The following is a 24,247-nucleotide window of genomic DNA, read 5'->3' as shown; positions in this document are numbered from 1 at the left end:
TATTATTCTACAATTATTCAAATCAGAGCAATAGTAAATAATTATAAACAAGATCACTAAACTCAGAGTTTAAGCCGTGGGGTGCATCCGCAGATGCATCATCAAATTTAAGATATAGCCATTTCATATTGTTCTACAATTTCGTGTAAAATTTTATGGAAATCTGACAACTATATCATATACCTCCCATAGGAACGATCGAGAAATTAATACAATTAAAAATTCGAACTTTTTCAGTTTTCAACAGATTTTCATCAAAGTTGAGATATAGCCATTTTATATTAGTCTTAAATTTGGTTAACAAAATTCGGACGATTATATCATATAGGTTCCATACAAACGATCGTTAGATGTAGAGGAAAAAAGCAAATCTGTGAATGTAAAACTGTTAATATAATATGTATAGGTTAAGAAATGAAAGCAGGTATTACTTCATTTTTTTTTGAGCATAAATATATATACTTTATATTGTATGGATTCCAAGTCATCGAAGTACTATCTACAAGGGTATATAGACTGCGGCGTGCCGAAGTTAGCTTCCTTTCATGTTTTTAATTGTATTAATTTCTCGATCGTTCCTATGGGATCAATCATAAAATTTAACATAAAATTGTAAAGTAACATAAAACTGCTATATCTCAAATTCCATCAAAATCTGTTGAAAACTAAAAAAGTTATAATTTTTAATTGTAATAATTTCTCGATCGTTCTTATGGGATCAATAGGATATAGTAGTCCAATTTTCATAAAATTTTACACAAAAATGTAAATTAAAATAAAATGGCAATATCTCAAATTCTGTTGAAAACTGAAAATGTTATAATTTTTATGTAAAAATTTTCCGATCATTCCTATGGCAGTTATATGATATAGTCGTCCGATCCTGCCCGTTCCGACATATATACGAGTAAGAGTATATAGAAGACTAACTGCAAAGTTTGATTCAGATAGCTTCAAAACAGAGAGACTAGTTTGCGTAGAAACGGACAGACGGACAGACGGACATGGCTAGATCGACTCGGCTGTTGATTCTGATCAAGAATAAATTAATTTTATATATTCGGAGATGCCTCCTTCAGTGCGTTGAAAAATTCTGACTGAAATTAAAATACCCTGCAAGGGTAAAAAAAACTAAAAAAACACGCTTTTATAAATAACCGAACTAAAAAGAAGAAAATAATCTATAATTACAAACTAATTTATTAAAATCAGAGCAATAGTATATAATTATAAACAAGATCACTAAATTCAGGGTTAAAAGCGTGGGGTGCATCCGGAAATGCATCATCAAATTTAAGATATAGCCATTTCATATTATTCTACAAATATTCAAATCAGAGCAATAGTAAATAATTATAAACAAGATCACTAAATTCAGAGTTAAAAGCGTGGGGTGCATCCGGAGATGCATCATCAAATTTAAGATATAGCCATTTCATATTATTCTACAATTATTCAAATCAGAGCAATAGTAAATAATTATAAACAAGATCACTAAACTCAGAGTTTAAAGCGTGGGGTGCATCCGGAGATGCATCATCAAATTTAAGATATAACTATTTCATATTATTCTACAATTATTCAAATCAGAGCAATAGTATATAATTATAAACAAGATCACTAAACTCAGAGTTTAAAGCGTGGGGTGCATCCGGAGATGCATCATCAAATTTAAGATATAGCCATTTCATATTATTCTACAATTTTGTGTAAAATTTTATGAAAATCGGACAACTTTATCATATACCTCCCATAGGAACGATCGAGAAATTAATACAATTAAAAATTCGAACTTATTCAGTTTTCAACAGATTTTCATCAAAGTTGAGATATAGCCATTTTATATAAATCTTAAATTTTGTGTCAAATTTAACAAAATTCGGACGATTATATCAAATATGTTCCATACAAACGATCGTTAGATGTAGAGGAAAAAAGCAAATCTGTGAATGTAAAACTGTTAATATAATAATTATAGGTGAATGAAATGAAAGCAGATATTACTTCATTGTTTTTTAACACAAATATATATAATTTATATTGTATGGATTCCTAGTCATAAAAGTCTATCTGCAAGGGTATAAACTTCGACGTGCCGAAGTTAGCTTTCTTTCTTGTTTTTTAATTATTAAATATTTCTTTTTGTATTATTGAAGCCACGAATGCAGTGCGCAGTGCTGTAATTTTTGTGATGGACAAAATAAATTTGACACCTGCCTTTTAAAAAAAAAGAGGCGCCCATTAATTAACAAATTATTTGATGGAGTATCTTGTCAAAAACATATGCTAGGACAATTTAAGGAGAAAAATTATTTGAGAATATCCGAGCTGTTTCTCAGGTAAACGTAAAGTTGTCCATTTCAATTATCATATAAGGAATATCAAATGAATGTTGGCAGGAAGTTGGACGATAACTACATGTTCCAGCCGATTATTTTTAACACGGCGTAATGAGTCATGAGCATTCAGAGGAACACACTTAATCCCAGATTACTGATCCATAACTGATTCCTGAACATCGATGGAACGCAAATGAAACCAAGCTATTTAGCGTTTCTCCAAAGGCAAAACAAGAGGCGTTTTCATGAGAGAAACATACAATCTGGCACTACAGAGAACAATGTCTCAAGCGAAGACGCGTTAATCAAGACGCAGTCATCAAAACTGACTCTGGATCATACGCGCAGGCAACGAGGATTCTAGGGAGCCTTGAAACCACTATACTTCGAAGAATGGCTTTTTCATTTAAATTGTAAATAAATTTTAGTTTGTACTTGATCAGTACCACTAATAAGTAAGCAAACAGCTTTAGTTGTTTGTTCGCAATCGTTTTGCACAGACGACATCGATTTAATTTAAAACTAAAGCTTCTGAATCTTTCCTAACGCTTTACATTGTGCCGACATTGCATATTTTTCTTTTGTTAACCATACGCAGAAGATCAGAGTTATGTTAAACGCAATACAGTGAAAAAGAGAAAAAAAAATTAACATCAAAGTCAGACAATCAGGATCCCTTCATTCTCCTTTTCTTATAATAATCAAGATAAGGAAGCTGTATGGAATAAACGAAAATATGCTCTGTCAGTGACCAGTTGAAAAAACCAACACTGTGGTGCAAGCCAGATAAACTGGTTTGGCGTTCTATGTAAGCTTAAGAATACATAAGTAAGTATTCAACTACTGTGAATATATGTGGAATAAAAGGGGAACAAATTAAATAACTTTTTGTTTAATATCTATTTCTAAAAATATATATTCTTACATAATACTTATTAGTAAGAAAACTAAGGTGTATACTTTACCTCTTGTGTTACAATAAATCCAGCCGTCAACGGAGAAATAAATGACGCTGACATATGTATTGTTTGGCAAAATGCCAGAACTGCAGCTGAATGTCCATAGTTTGGCGCTATATCAATTATATTAGCCATTGCTCCAGCATAGGATGCTGTTATAAATATAACCGCTATAAACCATACTGTTAACAATATGTGTACATTATCTATGTGGCCGATGAAATATATTAATATTCCTGGAATAATTTGTGAGAGGGCTGTAAATACTTTTCTTACATTAGTAAGGCATAAAACTTTGTAGAGTAACAATTTATCAGCAACATAACAAAAAAAAACTGATGAAATATATGAGCCAATAAATGGCATACCAGAAAGAAAACCATTTGTTTCAAAATTAAACTTTAAAACGTTTCCCATAAATGTAGGACCATTTACAATGAAAATATAATGAATAAATATTCGTCCAAATGTTGTAATAGCTATCGCCCAAGCTGGTAAGGAACGAAATATCTGCAGCCAAGGCACTTTTACTCTATTTAATTTTTTAACTTCATTACATACGTTTAGCTCTATGTAATTTAACTCTTCTTTAGTTATGCGTGGATGTTCACGAGGTGTATTGTATGCTAGAAAATACCATAATAAACACCACCCAATACCAAAGGTGCCGGTTGTATAAAAAACATAGGGCCATCCGAATTCTGATAAAATAAACCCACACAACGGGTAAGTTAGGCCAATACCTATACTAAAACCCTGAAAACTTGACATAAATCGTGATCGTTCGGTAAGTGGAATCCAATAGCCAACTATTGCATACATTGCAGGCCATGTCAACCCAGAGGCAAATCCCTGAATGGATCTTAAAACAATAACAGCTATGTAATGTAATTGCGCTGCTAACGGCATTAGTATACTACATAAAGCTGTTGCTAACTGTGACCATCCAAATACGCACTTAGTTCCAAACATTTCTGTGGCCACTCCACCAGCCACCTGGGATAATACGTAACACCAATAGAACGAACTTATTATGACGGATTTAACTATAGATGTTTGTTCTTCAGTACCACCACGCTAAAAACATAAGATTATATATATGTCAAAAGTACTTTAATTTGAATAATATTACCAAAACTGGTTGCGATTGCGATTGCGATCCGATTACAGATTGGTTATGTGTTGAATTATCATTTGAAATCATTGCGACCAGTGCAAAGTTCATATCATTTCGCATCATAAAAGAGACCAGAAAGCCAGACCACGACAAAAAATATAGCACTAAACGAGCCGGAATTTTATCTGTAATTATATATTATAAAATTTAATGTAATGTTAAAATTTAATTTATGATACTTATGTTTTATGAAATTTATTGAAATCAAGAAACACGAAAAAAATAGACAGCATAAGAGTTGAATTAGTTGATCTGTAAGACTAAATTCAGAAAACACTACATCTCGTATTTGATCTACACAGGTCCTGGAAATGTGAAGTAATGACATTTTCGAAAAGTTTTGGGATGGCCTGTCCTTGTCCTCCGATATTTTTTTTTGTGTAGAGGAATAACGAATGAATGGAAGATTTTTAATGATAATATACCAAATCACACAGGTAGGTATTCCGTCGGAACCTGGCCAATAAACTGGTTTAACACGATTGTTTGTGGAGAGACAACGAATTTGCCACCCTTTGGCAATAACTAATTAATGCACGATAGGTTAGTTTTAATGCCGTATTTGTGTCTTTTTTTTAATCTCGTCGGATCGGACGCTTGTCTTCAATTTTATATTAGCGAGCTTACAATGTAGTTTAGCTTAATAGATAAGGCGGCAGAAGAGAGAGAGCAATAGATAAAGAAGAGGACGATGCGCGCATGATTCCATACTTTTCCGTAGCAGTACGGACCATGGCAACTCTGATGCCGCCGTCCCTGCCAGGAATGATTTTCTCTATGCGCCCAAACTGCCATTTCATCGATGTAATGGCCGCCTTGGCCGCCGCCACCCATAAAACTTCGAAGTGAGGGGCACGCGTATTGGAAAGTGCCCTCGCGACTAGTAGTTTCTTCACCTGGCTACAAATTTATCTCACCTCTCCAACTGAATCAGCACCGGAATTAAATCATCCACATGGAAATCTCTACGAACACTTTTGGCTGCAACCGGGAATGATTCCTCCTTATCATAAGGGAACTGATGCATGGCTCTTATAGCCAAGAAGGCAGCTGGCTGTTTCATCATCAGAATGATAACTAGGATCCTTGATGATGGCAGCTATCACAGACTTATGAGTTGACGCACTCGGCAGCCCTCCAGACACGATCCAACTAAGTTTGATGTTCTGAAGTGTTGGCAACGCGCTATCCAATTGAATTTGGCCCGTAGCAATTATTTCGAAAAAGAGGCAAGTACCAATTATAAGATCTATTCGTTCTGATCGGTTAATATAAGGATCATCGAGCGATATATTTTGCGGAATTGTCCATGATGTTGCATTTATATTGAACTAGGGCTGATAATGGATGATACCATGAGTCAAGACCGCGGAGAATGAGGCACGTTAGCTTGCATCCCTGGATTGCGCTAGAATGTCGACTGCCTTATCGGAATTCATGGAATATTCACCAATCCCAGAGAATAGTTTATGCGATTTTCTATGACTTAAATTTAACTGGTTCGCTAGGCAAGAAGTTAGAAGTTTAACTGAGACGCCGAGTCTAAGATTGCTCGGCAAGTCATAAATTCTCCAATTCTATTTCTCACATAGATAATAGAAGTTGGAAGCAACACGTAATCAACGTAATCTACCTAGTAGCGACATATTTCCTGCTGCTACTAGGCGTTGTGCAGACATTTTTGCAGTCAGTTGCGCGTGGATATCTAGGCTATCAATTCTTACTATGGTTTCGAGTGGTTAGGGATATAGCCCGCTTATTTGGTCACCTGTATCACCTGGTATCGGTGAAACATGTGTCTCATCACTGCCATCAGTTTACTGTCCTTCGTCTCTGCTTCGATAACAACTTCCTGTATCTAGATTTATCTGGGGCCAAATCTATATTGGAGCAGAAGTTTATCCAAGATTTTCTTTGCGTCTTGTGTATTTCTTGTTATCCCTGAATAGAATTTTGTATTCTTCATCTATATATATAAAAATGCTCTGTTCGTGTCTACATCCTTCATAGACTTGAAAAGTTTTGAACCGTTTAAGCCCAAATTTTTACACAACATGCGTTGAGGTTCCAGCTCGGTTATTGTCTACTTTTGATGTTGATAGCTTATCTGCGGTTGCAAATATATCAATTTTTTTAGCGTTTCCCCATGCCCCTACTGCTGCGCCCTCTACAGGCAGCCAGCTGAATCAAAGCATTTCCTGTCAAACATTCAAAACATATTGAAAGAAGAAAGTTGAAAAGTTCTGAACCGTTTAAGCCCAAATTTTTAGACAACATGCGTTGAGGTTCCAGCTCGGTTATTGTCTACTTTTAATGTTTATAGCTTATCTGCATTTGCGAATATATCACTTTTTTCGCGTTTCCCCGTGCTTCTACTGCTGCGCCCTCTACAGGCAGCCAGCTGAATCAAAGCATTTCCTGTCAAACATTAAAAAAAATTGAAATAAGGAATTGGAGAAAAAAATTTTATTTTTTTGCTTAAGTTCAGTAAGTAAGTAAGTAAGTAACGAGGAATCAGCAGAAAGACGAGCAGATAGGCTTGAGAGAAAACGATTGAGAGTTAGGCAGTCGCGTTCTGCAGCAATCGATTTGATTCACTCTCAAAATAATGAACGCGACAGGGCAAGGGTAGCTGAAGCGCGTTTACAGCTTGTAGAAGATCAAAACCTGCAGTACAATCGTCTTGCATTTAGATATAATCCAACTATTGAATACAGCTCGAATCGAATGTGTTGCGCTTCCGGGAAAGTGGAATTGCCTCAACTTGAAACACCACCATAGCCTCTGCACTCTCTATTCGCTGGATCTACTGCAGAATCGAAGCATTTCCTGTCGAACATTAGGAAATAAAACTCTTGCTTTCAAATGACGTCATTTGGTGCGGAAATTATAACTGCGCAATTCATGCCAACTTTTAAAATCAAAGGACAAATCTATCATAAAGCCGGTTCCCTGCTTCCGTTCCCAGACAGCGAACACAAATTTCTTCTTCTTGGTGATGATGGAAATGAAGTAGATGCACGTTATGGAATCAATACCTAAATACGCTGAAGAGGCACATTATTTCGCAGCTACAGAAGCTTTTTCACGAACGGAACAATTTGGTGCGTTTATTCAAAACAGCAATCGATATGATGCCTTCGGATACCCATAAAATTGTCATTCATGCAGACAAAACGCCTGCTGGAGAACAGATCAGGAGATATAATGCTCCAACTATAGACGAAGTGGCAATTGTCATAGTCGGGGATCAGTTTCAACCTCGAGATATTGTTCTCCATCGACGAAACGATCGATTGGTAAACGTCGTAGAAACTCACCGTTGTTACGATGCTTTGCAGTATCCACTAATCTTCTGGGATGATAGATCCAGTCAATGGTGTAGAAACGAATAAAAAGTGCAGCGCGATGAACTTTTACTCATACAGGTTAATGGTTCGGAGGACCGATTGCAATCATATATTGAAATGTCGTCAGTTGTTTCATCAATACATTGTCGATATGCATGCAAAAATTTAAACAGAACGTTTGCTGTTCCTCCGATTGAATCAGACGAAACTTCGGTCCGATGAATATATACATATGCGGGATGCTGTGATGAATGACCGTAATACAACCAACGTTGGAAAGCTCACGATTTTGCCATCCTCATACATAGGTAGTCCACGCCACATGCATGAATATGCTCAAAATGCCATGGCATATGTTCGCTGCCACGGCCGTCCAGACTTATTTATCACCTTCACATGCAATCCAGCTTGGGACGAGATAGTACAGCTGTTATTTCCTGGACAATCGTATAGGGATAGGCATGACATCATAGCCCGTGTTTTCAGACAAAAGTTCAAGTCACTGATGGATTTCAATGTGAAACATGGAGTTTTTGGATCTGTGCGGTGCTGGATGTATTCAGTAGAATGGCAGAAGAGAGGATTGCCGCATGCGCACATACTGATTTGGCTGTATGATAAAATTACTCCAGATAAAATCGACGATGTTATATGTGCTGAGATTCCACGGGCCGAGGTTGATACGGATGAAGTTGTCATCAAGAACATGATCCATGGCCCATGTGGTACCCTCAACCATGTGGTAACCTCAAATGTTCACCATGCATGGTAGACGGGAAGTGTTCCAAGCGATATCGTCGAGCATTTACAGCCAACACCGTAACAGGGGACGATGGATATCCTCTGTATGGGAGACGGTCAACTGAAGATGGAGGGACTTCGGCAAATTTAAACATGAGAATTGGTGATATTGAGGTAGACAATCGTTGGGTGGTTCCATACTCACCACTATTGTCAAAATCATACAAAGCGCACATCAACGTAGAATATTGCAATTCCGTGAAATCGATTAAATATATCTGCAAGTACGTGAATAAAGGCAACGATATGGCAGTTTTTGGTGTTCAGGCAGAAAATGGTGACAACAATGCAGTACGAGTTGTCGATGAAATATCTCAATACCAGGCTGGAAGATACATAAGCAGCAACGAGGCTGCATGGAGAATTTTTTCGTTCCCCATTCATGAACGCTATCCAGCTTTAGTTCACTTGGCAGTCCATTTGGAGAATGGTCAACGTGTCTATTTCACAGAAAGAAATGTGCAAGAAAGAGTCCTGAATCCGCCAGCGACAACTCTGACTGCCTTCTTCACCTTATGCCAGGAAGATGATTTTGCCAGAACCTTGATGTATTCAGAAGTGCCCTCTTAACCATAATATGCCACAGAGAAACGTGGCAGGGTACAGCTAGTTAATTATAAAATCTTTTGCTTGTTTTGCGATTTTAAAAAATTCCGTGAGGTTACTGCGTCGGAGCAAGAGGTCCTTATTCCACCACGGTGGCTTTGTCATCTTCCTAGTTATTGACATCGCGCATGATGCGTGGTACGCGTCTATTAATTCCTTGGAGGGGGTCTTTAGGGACTTTTCAATGTCTTCCGAGGCCGGACAAGTCGCCCATCTTGTTGAGGGTGTCGTCTTGAACTCTTCCCAGTAAGTATTCCGAAGTTTCTGAAGTCAGGTTATTAAGGAGTTGTTCGCTTGGCTTCTACCAGGCTCCTGAGGTTCTCCGGTGGAGCTCTCCTGACGTTTAACATGTAGCATGAAGCATGTAGCATGTAGCATGTAGCGGAAAGAAGGCGCATGTTCTTGCTCTCCAGCATCACCACCGTTAAGTCATTCCAGATGTAATGAAGCATAAGGTTAGCGTGTACACCCTTCCGTACGAGTACGTAGGTTCTATTTCTGCTTACCGATGGCGGATAGAACACATTGTAGTTCATAGCGTTTAGTCCACTTCCTTAAAGATTTAGAGGTCTGCGCATTGGTTCCTAGCTTGCGTAGTGGACTAACAATATGCAGTACGTCGGGGTTTTGTCGCTGTAGCAACTTTAGCTTCATCCCACAACTCTTCCATCTGGCCGATCGCTTGTTTCAGGCACTTTAGAGTTGGGTCATCCATGCATATCGGAATTTCAACCTCGTTTAGCCATCCCGTGCAAACAGCGATTCGACGTGTATGTGCGCGTGTACCGTCTTTCATCGCTCTTCTTATCCGGCTTCTTTCCTTTGGGTGGGGGCCTGCCCGTGTTGACGCTTGCTCGCCGGAGCGTCTTTGTTGACATTTTGGGCGGAGCGTTGCCTTTACTGGCCAGCAATTTCTTAATAGCACATCCGAGGTCTTATGAGGAAGCTTGGCGTAGTGTAGGCTGCCCTCTTCAAGACTTGGTTCGGCTCAGACTATCTTTTCCTTCTCTTGGAAAAGGGGCGGCCCTGGATCTTAAGTGAAATTTTCAGCTCTTGGTTAGCACTATAATTTGTGCAAAGATCAATTTTGGGCCCTTGTTCGCATTCAAGATATTCACTGCATTTGCAAGCGACAAAAACAGAAGTTACATTTTATGTTACTTTACAATTTTGTGTAAAATTTTATGAAAATCGGACAAATATATCCTATTGCTCCCATAGGAACGATCGAGAAATTAATACAATTAAAAATTATAACTTTTTCAGTTTTTAACAGAATTTGATCAAATTTCAGATATAGCCATTTTATATTACTCTAAAATTTTGTGTAAAGTTTTATAAAAATCGGACTACTATATCCAATTTCTCCCATAGGAATGATCGAGAAATTAATACAATTAAAAATGATAACTTTTTAAGTTTTCAACAGAATTTGATCAAATTTGAGATATAGCCATTTTATAAATTCTACAATTTTGTGTAAAATTCTATGAAAATTGGAAAACTATATCATATATCTCCCACAGGAACGGTTGTTAGAGATAGAGGAAAAATGCAAATCTGTGAATTTAAAACTGTAAATATAATATGTTATGTGAATAAAATGAAGGCAGGCATTACTTCATTGCTTTTTAACATAAATTTATATCATTTATATTGTATTGATTCCCAGTCAACGAAGTTCTATCTATCTTCGGCGTGCCGAAGTTAGCTTCACAACGATGAACAAGCACAAACATGATCGAAGAAGCTCCAACAATACAAAAAATGGTTTTCCAGGCACAAAGAAAGCATCAAAAACATTTTACTAAGAGATAATTTTCTTGGGTAGTATGTTAGCTGAGACTTATGATCCCATTAAAGAGTTTACAGATGACCTCAATAGCATAGTTTGGAAGTTTAATTATAATTTTTAGAGTTATTATATCACTGCCGGGAGCTTTTTCAAGTTTTAGGTTCCCGATGACCTGTAATTTCTTTTGGCCGAAACGGTGTTAATGAAAACTCAGTTACAGATTGGCTGAAAGACACCCTGGTGGCGTGAGGTAAATGTTTCTACCTTTGTCGCTGCGGACCCAGAATTCTAATGCATTTCTGATCGCGGTGACGGTTTCAATCGGAGAACTTATATTTGTGTGAGCCCTTCACAAGGGATGCTTTTCACTGGATCTTGCTTCAGAGCCCGGTTTAGTTTGAAAGTGGTTGTATTAAGACGTTGATGCAAGCAAGGCTATCTGCAGCTATGCCACCCCAGTCTCAGTCGCCTCTTTTCAGAACAAGCTGTTCAATTTGCAGGCTGTTTTTGAATTTGATTATTTAAAAATCCTTCCGTTGTGGTTTTGAAATCTTGATTGCTGTTACAAGTACATCTTTCAGTTTAACTGTGGGGCAGTCGATGTCCGCTTAGAGCGCATTTGGGAACTTGCATACTTTTTTGTATTTCATCCAGTTAGCTCTGTGCGGCATCAGATTGTAGGAGGGACGATGATTTCTGGGATTTAAAGAGAAGTTATCAATAATGGCGGGTGGTCTAATAAAAGATCCGAAAGGGCCTTTGCGCTTATTGGATTGCCCGAAATGTTTATTGTCAGCACCACCTCATTTATTTTCTAGATTCTGGTCAAATTAAAATAAATTTAAATTTCACACGTGTGTTCATATAATTCCCAACTGGATCTAACATCCCTGGCATGAGGTTACAAGTCCCGCACTTGTGTTCATATGTTTCCCATCTGATTCTAACATCACTGGCATGAGGTTACGGTTGCCGGCCAACTCTTCGATAAGTACATACATATGTATGTATGTTCGCAACTACATTTGCAAGCAACAACAAAAAACTCATAAATACCACTCCAGGCGACTAATCATGCGCAGGGAGGCCAGTTCGTGGACATCACATGGGCGCGTAGCTGATCATGGCACCTATTTTTAGACCACACAGCTGTAGTTTGTGGTATTATATCTTTAACAGTGTTTACATATTTTTGTATTGGGGTCTTCTTTGTTAAGAGGGCAGTATGCAAAATTGAGTAATTCTGTTATGTCCTCTCACACTGACCGAAATGTGGAATATGATTTGATGTGGGTATGCTCCTGAGAACTTGGGCATTGTACAGGATCTTTGGCTTTCTCTGGTTCTTTTATGATGATTCTAATATGCAATAAAAACTGCAACTTTAAGGCTTTACTATCTGAAGAGTGTTTACGGCTTTTTGTATCTGTTGATGGTGTTGCTAACATTCTTGGCAAAGAAACAATTGTCTTTAAAGGCTTCTAGTATCTCAGAGGGGGAAACTTCAGGTTCGATTCCTTTCAGTTCTACTTGCAAACCGATGCTTCGTTTTAGTTGATCGGTGTAAAAGTTATTATTCGTTTCTTCCAGGTATTTAGACACAGCTTGAAAGTGTCAGATTTGATTTTTTGATTTTTTTTTTCGTGAATGCTCCCTTTAATACGCGATTTGAGAGTTTCAGCTTTTCTCCCTAATATAAATAGGATACAATTTGGTTTCTGTTTTATGCACAAAGTGTTTTTTGTGCTGCATGAGATATCAAGTTGGGAAGTGCATAAACTAATTTTAATTCATTAAACAAGGGCCAAAACACAAGCGTTTCAAGCAATCTAACTTCAGCGAATGGCGTGTATTCACAGCAGCAGAACTTGAGAACAGAGATTTGGTAAATTCATGTTAATGAGCTTTTCTTTACATTGTGTATTCGAAGGGAAACGGTTCGGGAGATGCGAATTTAAAGAGTTTGACCGAACATCCCGACAGCCTTGAAAGTATCATCTTTCAACAAGATTGTGATGCCCACTACTGCCAGCTTATGCACTGGCCGGCAGCATCACCAGTGCTAGTTCGAATGTGGGCCACATGGATTAGCCCATCCTGTCTGGGAATAACGGTCTCAATACGCCCCATTTTTCATCGCTGAGGAGCAAGGTTGTCATCGTGGATGATAACCAGGAAGTGACCTGGGGTACGTGCGGAGCGGAGAGCGAAGTCAAGGGACGCGTGTTAAGAATCTTTGCATTTTTAATTTGTTTTCAAAAAAATCTCTGCCAACCATCTTCAAGAACTAGATGGTTGGCAGCTCCGACGAAGTTGGTTCTGTTATCGCAGTAGATTCCTGTTGGAATCGACCGCCGGGCGATCATCCGTTTGAGTGCTGCAAGAAATGCCTTGGTGGATAAATCCGAGACGACTTATATATGGACTGCTTTAGACTGCGAGGTATGACTTTGTTTGACCCTTTTCTTTGATCCGAAGACACGTGTTGAACGGTCCGCAAAAGTCGACGCCACACTTCTGAAACGGATGCTGCGGCAGAACTCGTTCTAGAGTAAGCGATCCCATGAGTTGATTCTTTAGTTTGGGCCTGAACCGAACGCAGGCGATACAGGAGCGCACCACCCGACAAGCTAGGTCCCTGGCATTGATGATTCAGTACTCCAGACGGATGAGCACCACTAGAGCCTACGGTACTGCGTGAGAATTCCTCAGATGCAAGTGTCGAACATAAATCCAAGCAAAGTGCTATTTCCTTGGAAGAAGCCTTTCAGATTCAGGGATGTCAGCGTTCTGTAGTCGTCCTCCAACTCTGATAAGATCATTTCCTAATGAGCTGTCTAGAAATGGGGTTAAGTACTTTATCTGATTTGTTAGTGGTTTAGCCTTCTGCAGCGAGCGAAAATCTTCAAAGAAGAACTGTTGCTGCATCTTATAGACGATGCTGAATAATGCGCGGCGAAGTTTTTCCAGCTTTAGCGATGGATCGACACCTTTGGCTCCTCTTGACAAGTCGGCGAAGCGAAAAACGTATGCGAATGCGAGTATATGATCTAATGTGAGTCAACTGTTGGAAAACATGATTGTTGGTCACAGGAATGCTGTCTGTGCTCCTTCGTTGCTCTGCCTTGACAGTAGCTGGATCGATATCGATGATTTGCGGTGTGGTTGGCCACTGGGACGATGGTTGGGTCAAAAACTGCGGCCCTGTGAACCACATCGATGCTGCCAGCTCGGCTGCGAAACAATATCTGCCGGACTGCTCGCACTCGGCACAAATATTCACTGGCCATCTGCGGTTCATTTTTAAATTTCGGAGATTCGGTTTCCGACGAAAGCTGACAGTGTGACTGAGTGCTGTTTTAGCCAGTGCAGGACAATTTGCGAGTCCGTCCAAAAATATACAGCGTATTTTCTATCCGCTAATAAGGGGCTTCAGTTTCTTCTTGGACGTTGATGCACTAAGTTCAGTACATTCAAGTGGCCCGTATGACACCAGGCACGTGCCTGTTAGGGTTAGGTGTTAGTAGGCGCGATGGAAAATATAGGCCAGAATACGAGGAAAATTGAACTACCGGCGTGCTGCCAGATTGTTAGCTTGCATGCTTACTAAGTGTGTTAGTATTAAAGATTTTAATTTAGGAAGGGTATCTACGTTAGAGATTAGTGTGTACAAATCATTATAATTTGCACATAGCACTCTAAAAGGTTCATGCAGTTCAAAGGAGGTCCTACAGTGGCGCAACACTAATGGGATATAGGATCTAGTAGTTCTACATGGTACATGGAAATTAAGCTGACTCAACAAGTCAGCACTTTCCACATCACCATGTATAAGGTTAAAAATAAAGGTTATCCCTAGCATCGTTCTACGATTGGCTAAGGACGGCAAGTTTATTAATAGGAGTCTACTAGAGTAGGAAGGTAATCTTTGGTTTGCATCCCAATTTAAACCGCGTAGAGCGAAAAGTAAAAAGTTCTTTTGAACCGACTCAATGCGTTTACTATGGACGCCGTACTGAGGGCTCCAAACGCAGCATCCATATTCTAGGATAGGACGAACTAAGGAAGTATATAAGGATTTAGTAACATAGGGGTCATTGAATTCCTTCGACCACCGTTTAATAAATCCAAGCACACCCCTGGCTCTATTCACCATAGACGAAATATGATCAATAAAGTCAAGTTTTGGGTCCAAGCGGACGCCCAAATCGTCAACTGTATTAATTCTTTCCAAAGAGCAGCCGTTCAGCGTATAAGTAGCAAGCTTAGGAGCGACACGAGAGAATGTCATTAGCTTGCATTTCGAGTCATTTAAGTTTAATAAGTTTACACGGCACCAAGTTTGAAAATTATTAAGATCTGTTTGTAAATCCGACTGGCAGGCAACGTCATTGTATTGCACGCAAAGCTTGACGTCATCCGCGTACATAAGTACTCTGGAGTTAGTCAAGACTTTGGGCAGGTCATTTATAAATAATGTAAACAATAAGGGTCCCAAATGGCTTCCTTGCGGGACGCCAGATGTAACCCTTAGAACATTGGATAAATTATTCTTAAAGAGGACCTTTTGCGTCCTGCCATTCAAATAACTTGAGATCCAATTAAGAAGATCACTTGGAAAACCCATTGAATCGAGTTTTCTAACGAGGAGAGAATGGTTAACAGAGTCAAAAGCTTTACTGAAATCAGTATAGATTACATCTGTCTGACAATTATTATGGAAGCCCTTTATAATATAGGAAGAGAGCTCCAAAAGATTTGTTGTTGTTGATCTTCGCTTCATAAAACCATGTTGACATGGAGAAATAACCGATCTACAAAGGTGCTGTAAATGAGGGGTGATAATATTTTCAAATAATTTTGGGATGGCCGACAACTTAGAGATTCCTCTATAATTGCTGGCATCCAATTTGCTACCTTTTTTGTGGAGAGGAATAATAAACGATTCCTTCCAAATAATGGGAAAGTGGGAGGTTTCCAAGGACAAGGTAAACAATTTCAGAAGGGGATAGCACAGGGCGTCGGCACAATACCTGAGCACACAGCCAGGAATTCCGTCGGGACCTGGCGAATAAACTGGCTTGACACGATGAAGATCTAAAAGGAGAGAGCTTTCGTTTAGGCTGGGACAGAAAATTAAGTTTGATTTGGGTATGTCGTAGGAATAGGTCTGGTGTAGATACGAGGAGCTAGAATAGGTTGTTTGAAAAAACTGAGAAAATAGATCGGCTATTGCCTGATCATTATTTGCATTAGAATTTTCAAATGAAAGCGAGGAAGGATTTGTTTTAGGCTTACGTTTAGTGTTAACGAAATTATAAAACTGTTTTGGGTCCTGTGTGAACTGGGCCCTGCAACGAGTTAAATAGTTTTTATAACACTGCGCGTTCAGCACGGTAAAGTTTGACCGAGCTGATAAATAAGATGAAAGGGCAGATTGAGAACCGGTGATTTTAAATTTAGCATACAGTCTAGATTTTTTATTTTTAAGTCGGCTCAACTCTTTAGTAAACCACGGCGGTTTATTCGAGCTTGGCGGATAATATAACGGAACACATTCAGTAAAAAATGAATTCATGGCGCTGTAAAAAATATCCACGGCAACGGCCATGTCAGTGCACATGTATAGATCGGACCAATTGAACTCGTTTATAAAATTATTCAGCCGTTCAAAGTCCGTTTTGCGAAAACATAGGACTTTATTGGCTGGACGATCAGAAATATTCTGTACGTCACACCCAATATCAAGAGTCACATCGAAAGTTGGATGATAAGGATCTTCGGGCTGCGTCAGAGGCGCCACCCTTGCTAAACTGACTCTCGCAGGATCAGAGACGAAGCAAAGATCGAGCAAGCGCTGTAAGGAATTTCGAACATGGTTGACTTGAGACAGCGAAATGTCAAACAAGCCAGCGATAAAGTCATGTTGTGTAGGTGTATGGAGAGTATTGGTGGAATTATTTGAGCACCAAATAGCACCAGGGATATTAAAATCTCCTAGAACTACCAACTGGTCTCTATCCAAAAGTCTACTGGAAACCATCTGAATAGCGGAAAGGTGATTCCAATAAATAGGAAGTTCCGACAGTGGAGGTATGTAGGAACAGGTAATAAAAATGGAGCTACCTTTGATAGATAGCTTCACTCAGAGGAATTCAACATCGTTACATTCCTCGAAGGTTAATAATTCTGACGTGAGTGAGGAGTCCAACGCTATGAGAACTCCACCCCCGCGTCTGATAGGGCGTTCTAGCCGATATACCGTGAACACAGCTGGAAAAACTTCGGAGCTCAGAATCTCCGGCTTTAACCAGGTTTCTGTGAGCACAATAACCTGAGATACAAACGAAAGGCTATCAGAATACAAGTTAGGAAGCTTACTACGTAAGCCTCTTGCATTCTGATAGGAAATACCTAGGGAGTGGGTTAGTTTTTTGGATCGGGATTGGAAGACGTAGAAGGCGCAGTGGTATGATCAGGCCTGGGTAGAGTTATTCCTACAGGCCGCTTTTTCTTTTTCTTCGCCTCGAACTCCTTAACAACGATGTACTCTGGCCAGAAGTTGGGAGAGCAAATAGTATTAAAGAGCTCGTTAGGGACATTTATTTTGAAAGATGAAATGTCCCTTGCGTAAGAAAATTTGAATTTTTCCACCTTTATCTTAATTTTTTCGGCTCTGGTTTTGCCTTGTATAAAGGCGAGAACATCTTCCGATGTTTGGTCAGGGGAGAGCCGCGAGACAAAAATATGTCTCGTTGGTGGAACAGCTATAAGGGCTTTTGGCAAGGCAGATTGGTTATCCGCCGTGCCATTGTCGGCCGGTATTCCGGGCCTTTTAACACCCTGGGAAGATATATTTATGTGAACGGGACTTTGAGGGGTCAATATTTGCGACCCCCCAGGCGATAGAACAGAAATCAACGGCGGTACGGACACTCCCGCTGCACATTCGGATACCGAATCTTTTCTAGCGCTCGATCTCAGCACTCTTGGAATTAATGCTGAGGTCGAGGGCTGTGCCGAGGGAGGCTGCTGCTGAGAGCCCGTTGCAGGTAGTTGGGGTCCGTCTACATGCTGCCCACCAGTAGCAGTTTTTTTGCGCCTAGGAGACTCATTTAATAGCGTAAGGCTATTAAATTGGGTGTCCAAGAACATATCAAGAGTTTTACGAAAACTCGTTAAAATGCCCTTAAAACCGCTTTTGGTTTGCCGCATGAAAGACATCATCTCCCTTTCTACATCGCGACAGGCCTCACAACAGAAACGCAGACCGATGTTTTTTTTTACATCGTCCACCGTCCGAGCTGCAACTCCAATACACTTGGCGTGCATGACGTTGTCGCACAGCCAGCAGCCGATTGTAAGGTCACCTGCAACAACTGCCTTTTTGCAGGTTTTCACTAAACAGACATAATATTTCCGGACATTATTAGGACTTACCACTGTACTTGTACTTGGAAAAAATAACAACAGAGATATGAACAGAGAGAGCGAGAGAGCGGGAGAGCGAATGAGATTAGATTAAATAAGAAGTGCAGCGGCACAGCTAAAGCGAGAGAGTGAGAGAGCGTGGGAGATAGATAGATAAAACGTTTAGCTGTTGCGACGGCGCAAACAAAAGCTAGACGAAGAAGGCACAAAAAGGAATGCAAAATATGCAAAAGCTAACACTAGCAGCACAACTAAATTGGAAAATAAAGCCAATTATGTACACAAAATAGTATAGCTGCATGCACACGCGAAGTGAACGGGAAGTTATAAACACAAATTAGAAAATTTAAGTTAACCCCGGTGGTTAGAATCAATCTTTAATACAAAACGAGAGCGCAAGAAAAAAACACGTCCGTTCACTTGGAAAGATGAAGATATACAATTGACCTAGCAAATATGCCACTCTCGATTTACCAGGCAACAGATGCACTGCGATAACTCCCGTCGACTTTTCTGAATGAAATCAATGAATCACAAAACCCATGACGTTGAAGTGATCGAATCTTGTTCTTGAAGAAGTATTTTTGCGACAACAAGCGGTGCGAGCAATCCAAGCGGGTGGAACAAGGACAGAAAACTTTTTTTTGGTGATACTCGATGACTGATTCTTTGGAATGAACAAAAGAAGAAGAACACTGTATCCATGTGCTGATTCTAGTTCACGCCAAGAGCGCTGGCTAATCCCTCTCCACACGAATTGAGCTAGTAAGATGCGTGATTTTCCATAAATCCAGTGTGGTTTGAATGCAATTTGTGTGAGCGGGAAATGTCCTCGACGACTTGTTCCTTGATAATGCAAAGTGTCGCTAGGTCGTCTGCACCCGTGAGTAGGTCATCAACATAAAAAGACGTCTTTATCTCCCATCTCCCGCTCTCTCGCTTTCGCTGTGACTCTTCACTTCTTATCTTCATAGCTCTGTTGTTTTTTTCCCTCATTTTTTTCCAAGTACAAGTACAGTGGTAGGTCCTTATAATGTCCGTAAATATTGTCTGTTTCGCCAGAACCTGCAAGAAGGCTATTTCTGCAGAAGACCTTACAACCGGCTGCTGGCTGCGCGACAACGTCATGCACGCCAAGTGTATTTTGTTGCAGCTCGGACGGTGGATGATGTAAAAAAAAACATCGGCCTGCGTTACTGCTGTGAGGCCTGTCGCGATGTAGAAAAGGAAAAAATGTCTTTCCAAACCAAAAATGGTTTTAAGGGCATTTTAACGAGTTTTCGTAAGACTCTTGATATGTTCTTGGCGCTGGACACCCAATTTAATAGCCTTACGCTATTAAATGATTCTACAAGGCGCAACAAAACTGCTATTGGTGGGCAGCATGTAGACGGACCCCAACTACCTGCAATGGGCTCTCAGCAGCAGCCTCCCTCGTCATAGTCCTCGACCTCAGCATTAATTCCAAGAGTGCTGAGATCGAGCGCTAGAAAAGATTCGGTACCCGAATGTGCAGCGGGAGTGCCCGTACCGCCGGTTATTTCTGTTTTGTCCCTTGGGGGGTCGCAAATATTGACCCGTGTATAATGACATATCTGCCCAGGGTGTTAGGCCCGGTTCCACCGACGAGACATATTTTTGTTTCGCGGCTCTCCCCTGATCAAACATCGGAAGATGTTCCCGCCTTTATACAAGGCAACACCAGAGCCGATAAATTGAGATAAAGGTGGAAAATTTTAAATTTTCTTACGCTAGGGACATTTCATCTTTCAAAATAAATGTCCCTAACGAGCTCTTTAACACTATTTGCTCTCCCAACTTCTAGCCAGAGTACATTGTTGTTAAGGAGTTCGAAGCAAACAAAAAGAAAATGCGACCTGTAGGAATAACTCTTCCCAGGCCTGACCATACCAAAAAACTAACCTATTCCCTAGGTATTTTCTATCGGAATGCAAGAGGCTTACGTAGTAAGCTTCCTAACTTGTATTCTGATAGCCTTTAGTTTGCATCTCAGGTTATTGTGCTCACAGAAACCTGGTTAAAGCCGGAGGCTCTGAGCTCCGAAGTTTTTCCAACTGTGTTCACAGTATATCGGCTAGACCGCCCTATCAGGCGCGGGGGTGGAGTTCTTATAGCGGTGGACTCCTCACTCACGTCAGAATTATTAACCTTCGAGGAATGCAACGATGTTGAATTCCTCTGTGTGAAGCTATCTATCAAAGGTAGCTCCATTTTTATTACCTGTTACTACATACCTCAATTGTCGGAACTTCCTATTTATTGGAATCACCTTTCCGCTATTCAGATGGTTTCCAGTAAACTTTTGGATAGAAACCAGTTGGTAGTCCTAGGAGATTTTAATATTAGATCCTAATATCGGGTGTGACGTACAGAATATTTCTGGCCGTCCAGCCAATAAAGTCCTATGTTTTCGCAAGACGGACTTTGAACGGCTGAATAATTTTATAAACGAGTTGCCTTGGATATTTTTTATATTATATGCCAAGCTCAAATAAGCCGTCGTGGTTTACGAAAGAATTGAGCCAACTTAAGAATAAACAAGAAAGGAAGCTAACTTCGGCAAGCCAAAGTTTATATACATAGAACTTCTGTGACTAGGAATCCATACAATAACAAGAAAGGAAGCTAACTTCGGCTGGCCGAAGTTTATACACCCTTGCAGATAGAACTTCTATGACTAGGAATCCACACAGTGACAGATTTGCATTTTTGCTCCACATCTAACGATCGTTTGTATGGCACCTATATGATAAAGTCGATATATAGTGATATAGTCCGATTTTCATACAATTTGACACAAATTTTAAGACTGATATAAAATGGCTATACCTCAAATTTGATGAAAATCTGTTGAAAACTGAAAATGTTATAATTTTAAATTGTATTAATTTCTTGATCGTTCCTATGGGAGCTATATGATATAGTAGTCCGATTTTCATAAAATTGTAGAATAATATGAAATGACTATATCTCAAATTTGATTAAATTCTGTTGAAAACTAAAAATGTTATAATTTTGTTTCTAAAAATTTTCCGATCATTCCTATGGCAGCTATATGATATAGTCGTCCGATCCGGCCCGTTCCGACATATATACGAGTGAGAGTATATAGAAGGCTAACTACAAAGTTTCATTCAGATACCTTCAAAACTGAGAGACTAGTTTGCGTAGAAACGGACAGACGGACAGAAGGGCAGACGGACAGACGGACATGGCTAGATCGACTCGGCTATTGATCCTAATCAAGAATATATATACTTTATATGGTCGGAGGTGCCTCCTTCACTACGTTGCAAACTTCAGACTGAAACTATAATACCCTGCAAAGGTATAAAAATTATATATATTTGTGTTAAAAAACAATTAAATAATACCTGCTTTCATTTCATCCACCTATACATATTATATTTGCAGTTTTACATTCACAGATTTGCATTTTTCCTCTACATCAAACGATCGTTTGTATAGCACCTATATGATATAGTCGTCCGATTTTCATGACATTTGACAAAAAAAATTAAGACTAATATAAAATGTCTGTGCCTTAAATTGGATGAAAATCTATTGAAAACTGAAAAAGTTATACTTTTTTTGTAGAAATTTTCCGATCATTCCTATGGCAGCTATGTGATATAGTCGTCCGATCTTGCCAGTTCCGACATATAAACGAAAGAGAGAGTATATAAAAGGCTTACTACAAAGTTTCAGTCAGATAGCTTCAAAACTGAGTAGTTTGCGTAGAAACGGACAGATGGACAGAAGGACAGACGGACAGACGGACAGACGGACATGGCTAGATCGACTCGGCTGTTGATCCTGATCAAGAATATATATTCTTTATATGGTGCGTCCTTCACTGCGTTGCAAACTTCTGACTGAAATTATAATACCCTGCAAGGGTATAAAAATCTAGACTGTATGCTAAATTTAAATTCACCGGTTCTCAATCTGCCGTTTCATCTTATTTATCAGCTCGGTCAAACTTTACCGTGCTGAACGCGCAGTATTATAAAAACTATTTAACTCGTTGTAGGGCCCAGTTCTCACAGGACCCAAAACAGTTTTATAATTTCGTTAACACTAAACGTAAGCCTAAAACAAATCCTTCCTCGCTTTTATTTGAAAATACTACCGCAAATAATGATCAGGCAATAGCCGATCTATTTCAAACAACTTATGCAAACTCTTCGTATTTACACTAGACTTGTTCCTACTACATACACAAATTAAACTTAATTTTCTGTTCTAGCCTAAACGAAAGCTCTTTTCCTTTAAATCTTCATCGTGTCAAGCCAGTTTATTATGCCGACGCCCTGTGCTATCCCCTTCAGAAATTGTTTACCTTGTCTTTTGAAACCTCCCACTTTCCCATTATTTGGAAAGAATCGCTTATTATTCCTCTCCACAAAAAGGTAGCAAATTGGATGCCAGCAATTATAGAGGAATCTTTAAGTTGTCGGCCATCCCTAAACTTTTTGAAAACATTATCACCCCTCACTTACAGCACCTTTGTAGATCGGTTATTTCTCCATCTCAACATGGTTTTATTAAGCGGAGACCAACAACAACAAATCCTTTGGAGCTCTCTTCATATATTATAAAGGGCTTCCATAATAATTGTCAGACAGTTGTAATCTATAATGATTTCAGTAAAGCATTTGACTCTGTTAACCATTCTCTCCTCGTTAGAAAACACGATTTAATTGACTTTCCAAGTGAACTTCTTAATTGGATCTCAAGTTATCTGAATGGCAGGACGCAAAAGGTCCTCTTTAGGAATAATTTATCTAATGTTCTAAGGGTTACATCTGGCGTCCCGCAAGGAAGCCATTTGGGACCCTTATTGTTTACATTATTTATAAATGACCTGCCCAAAGTCTTGACTAACTGCAGAGCTTGGAGTGCAATACAATGACGTTGCCTGCCAGTCGGATTTACAAACAGATCACAATAATTTTCAAACTTGGTGCCGTGTAAACTTTTTAAACTTAAATGGCTCGAAATGCAAGCTAATGACATTCTCTCGTGTCGTTCCTAAGCTTGCTACTTACACGCTGAACTGCTGCTCTTTGGAAAGAATTAATTCTGTTGATGATTTGGCGTCCGCTTGGACTCAAAACTTGACTTTATTGATCATATTTCGTCTATGGTGAATAGAGCCAGGGGTGTGCTTGGATTTATTAAACGGTGGTCGAAGGAATTCAATGACCCCTATGTTACTAAATCCTTGTATACTTCATTAGTTCGTCCTACATAGAATATTGATGCTGCGTTTGGAGCCCTCAGTACGGCGTCCATAGTAAACGCATTGAGTCGATTCAAAAGAACTTTTTATTTTTCGCTCTACGCGGTTTAAATTGGGATGCAAACCAAAGATTACCTACCTACTCTAGTAGACTCCCATTAATAAACTTGCCGTCCTTAGCCAATCGTAGAACGATGCTAGGGATAACCTTTATTTTTAACCTTATCCATGGTGATGTGGAAAGTGCTGACTTGTTGAGTCAGCTGCAAATTATAATGATTTGTTCACACTAATCTCTAACGTAGATACTCTTCCCAAACTAAAATCTTTAATTCTAACACACTTAGTAAACATGCAAGCTAACAACCAGGCAGCACGCCGGTAGTCAATTTCCTTGTATTATGTCCTATATTTTCTATCGCGCCTACTAACACCTAACCCAAACAGGCACGTACCTGGTGTCATACGGACCACTTGAATGTACTGACCGTAGTGCATCAATTATCAATCCCAATTATGTACA

General features: G+C 39.4%; 1 protein-coding gene across 6 annotated transcripts in view; it reads right to left on the bottom strand.

The window, feature by feature from the left end:
* MFS17 (Major Facilitator Superfamily Transporter 17) overlaps positions 1-24,247 on the bottom strand; it is a 105,932-nt gene that overhangs the window by 41,345 nt on the left and 40,340 nt on the right. For 2 of the 6 annotated variants that reach the window (XR_015271073.1, XR_015271072.1), the window contains exons 4-6: positions 4,431-4,600; positions 4,257-4,375; positions 3,305-3,534 (exon numbers count right to left, since the gene is read on the bottom strand). Coding sequence is in view for 4 of the 6 variants with exons in the window: in XM_086830220.1 (XP_086686346.1) it covers positions 3,305-4,375; positions 4,431-4,600 (1,241 nt within the window). In the remaining 2 variants the exon portion in view is untranslated. Of the gene's footprint in view, positions 1-3,304; positions 4,376-4,430; positions 4,601-24,247 lie in introns of all 6 variants that reach the window. The other 4 variants (XM_086830220.1, XM_086830219.1, XM_086830222.1 and 1 more) reach the window with 2 other exon arrangements.

The sequence above is a fragment of the Drosophila serrata genome, unplaced genomic scaffold (assembly GCF_035046125.1).
Source record: "Drosophila serrata isolate PLE 108 unplaced genomic scaffold, ASM3504612v1 contig_229, whole genome shotgun sequence".
Taxonomy (NCBI): Eukaryota; Metazoa; Arthropoda; class Insecta; order Diptera; family Drosophilidae; genus Drosophila; species Drosophila serrata.
This window is presented reverse-complemented; position numbering and strand designations above follow the sequence as displayed.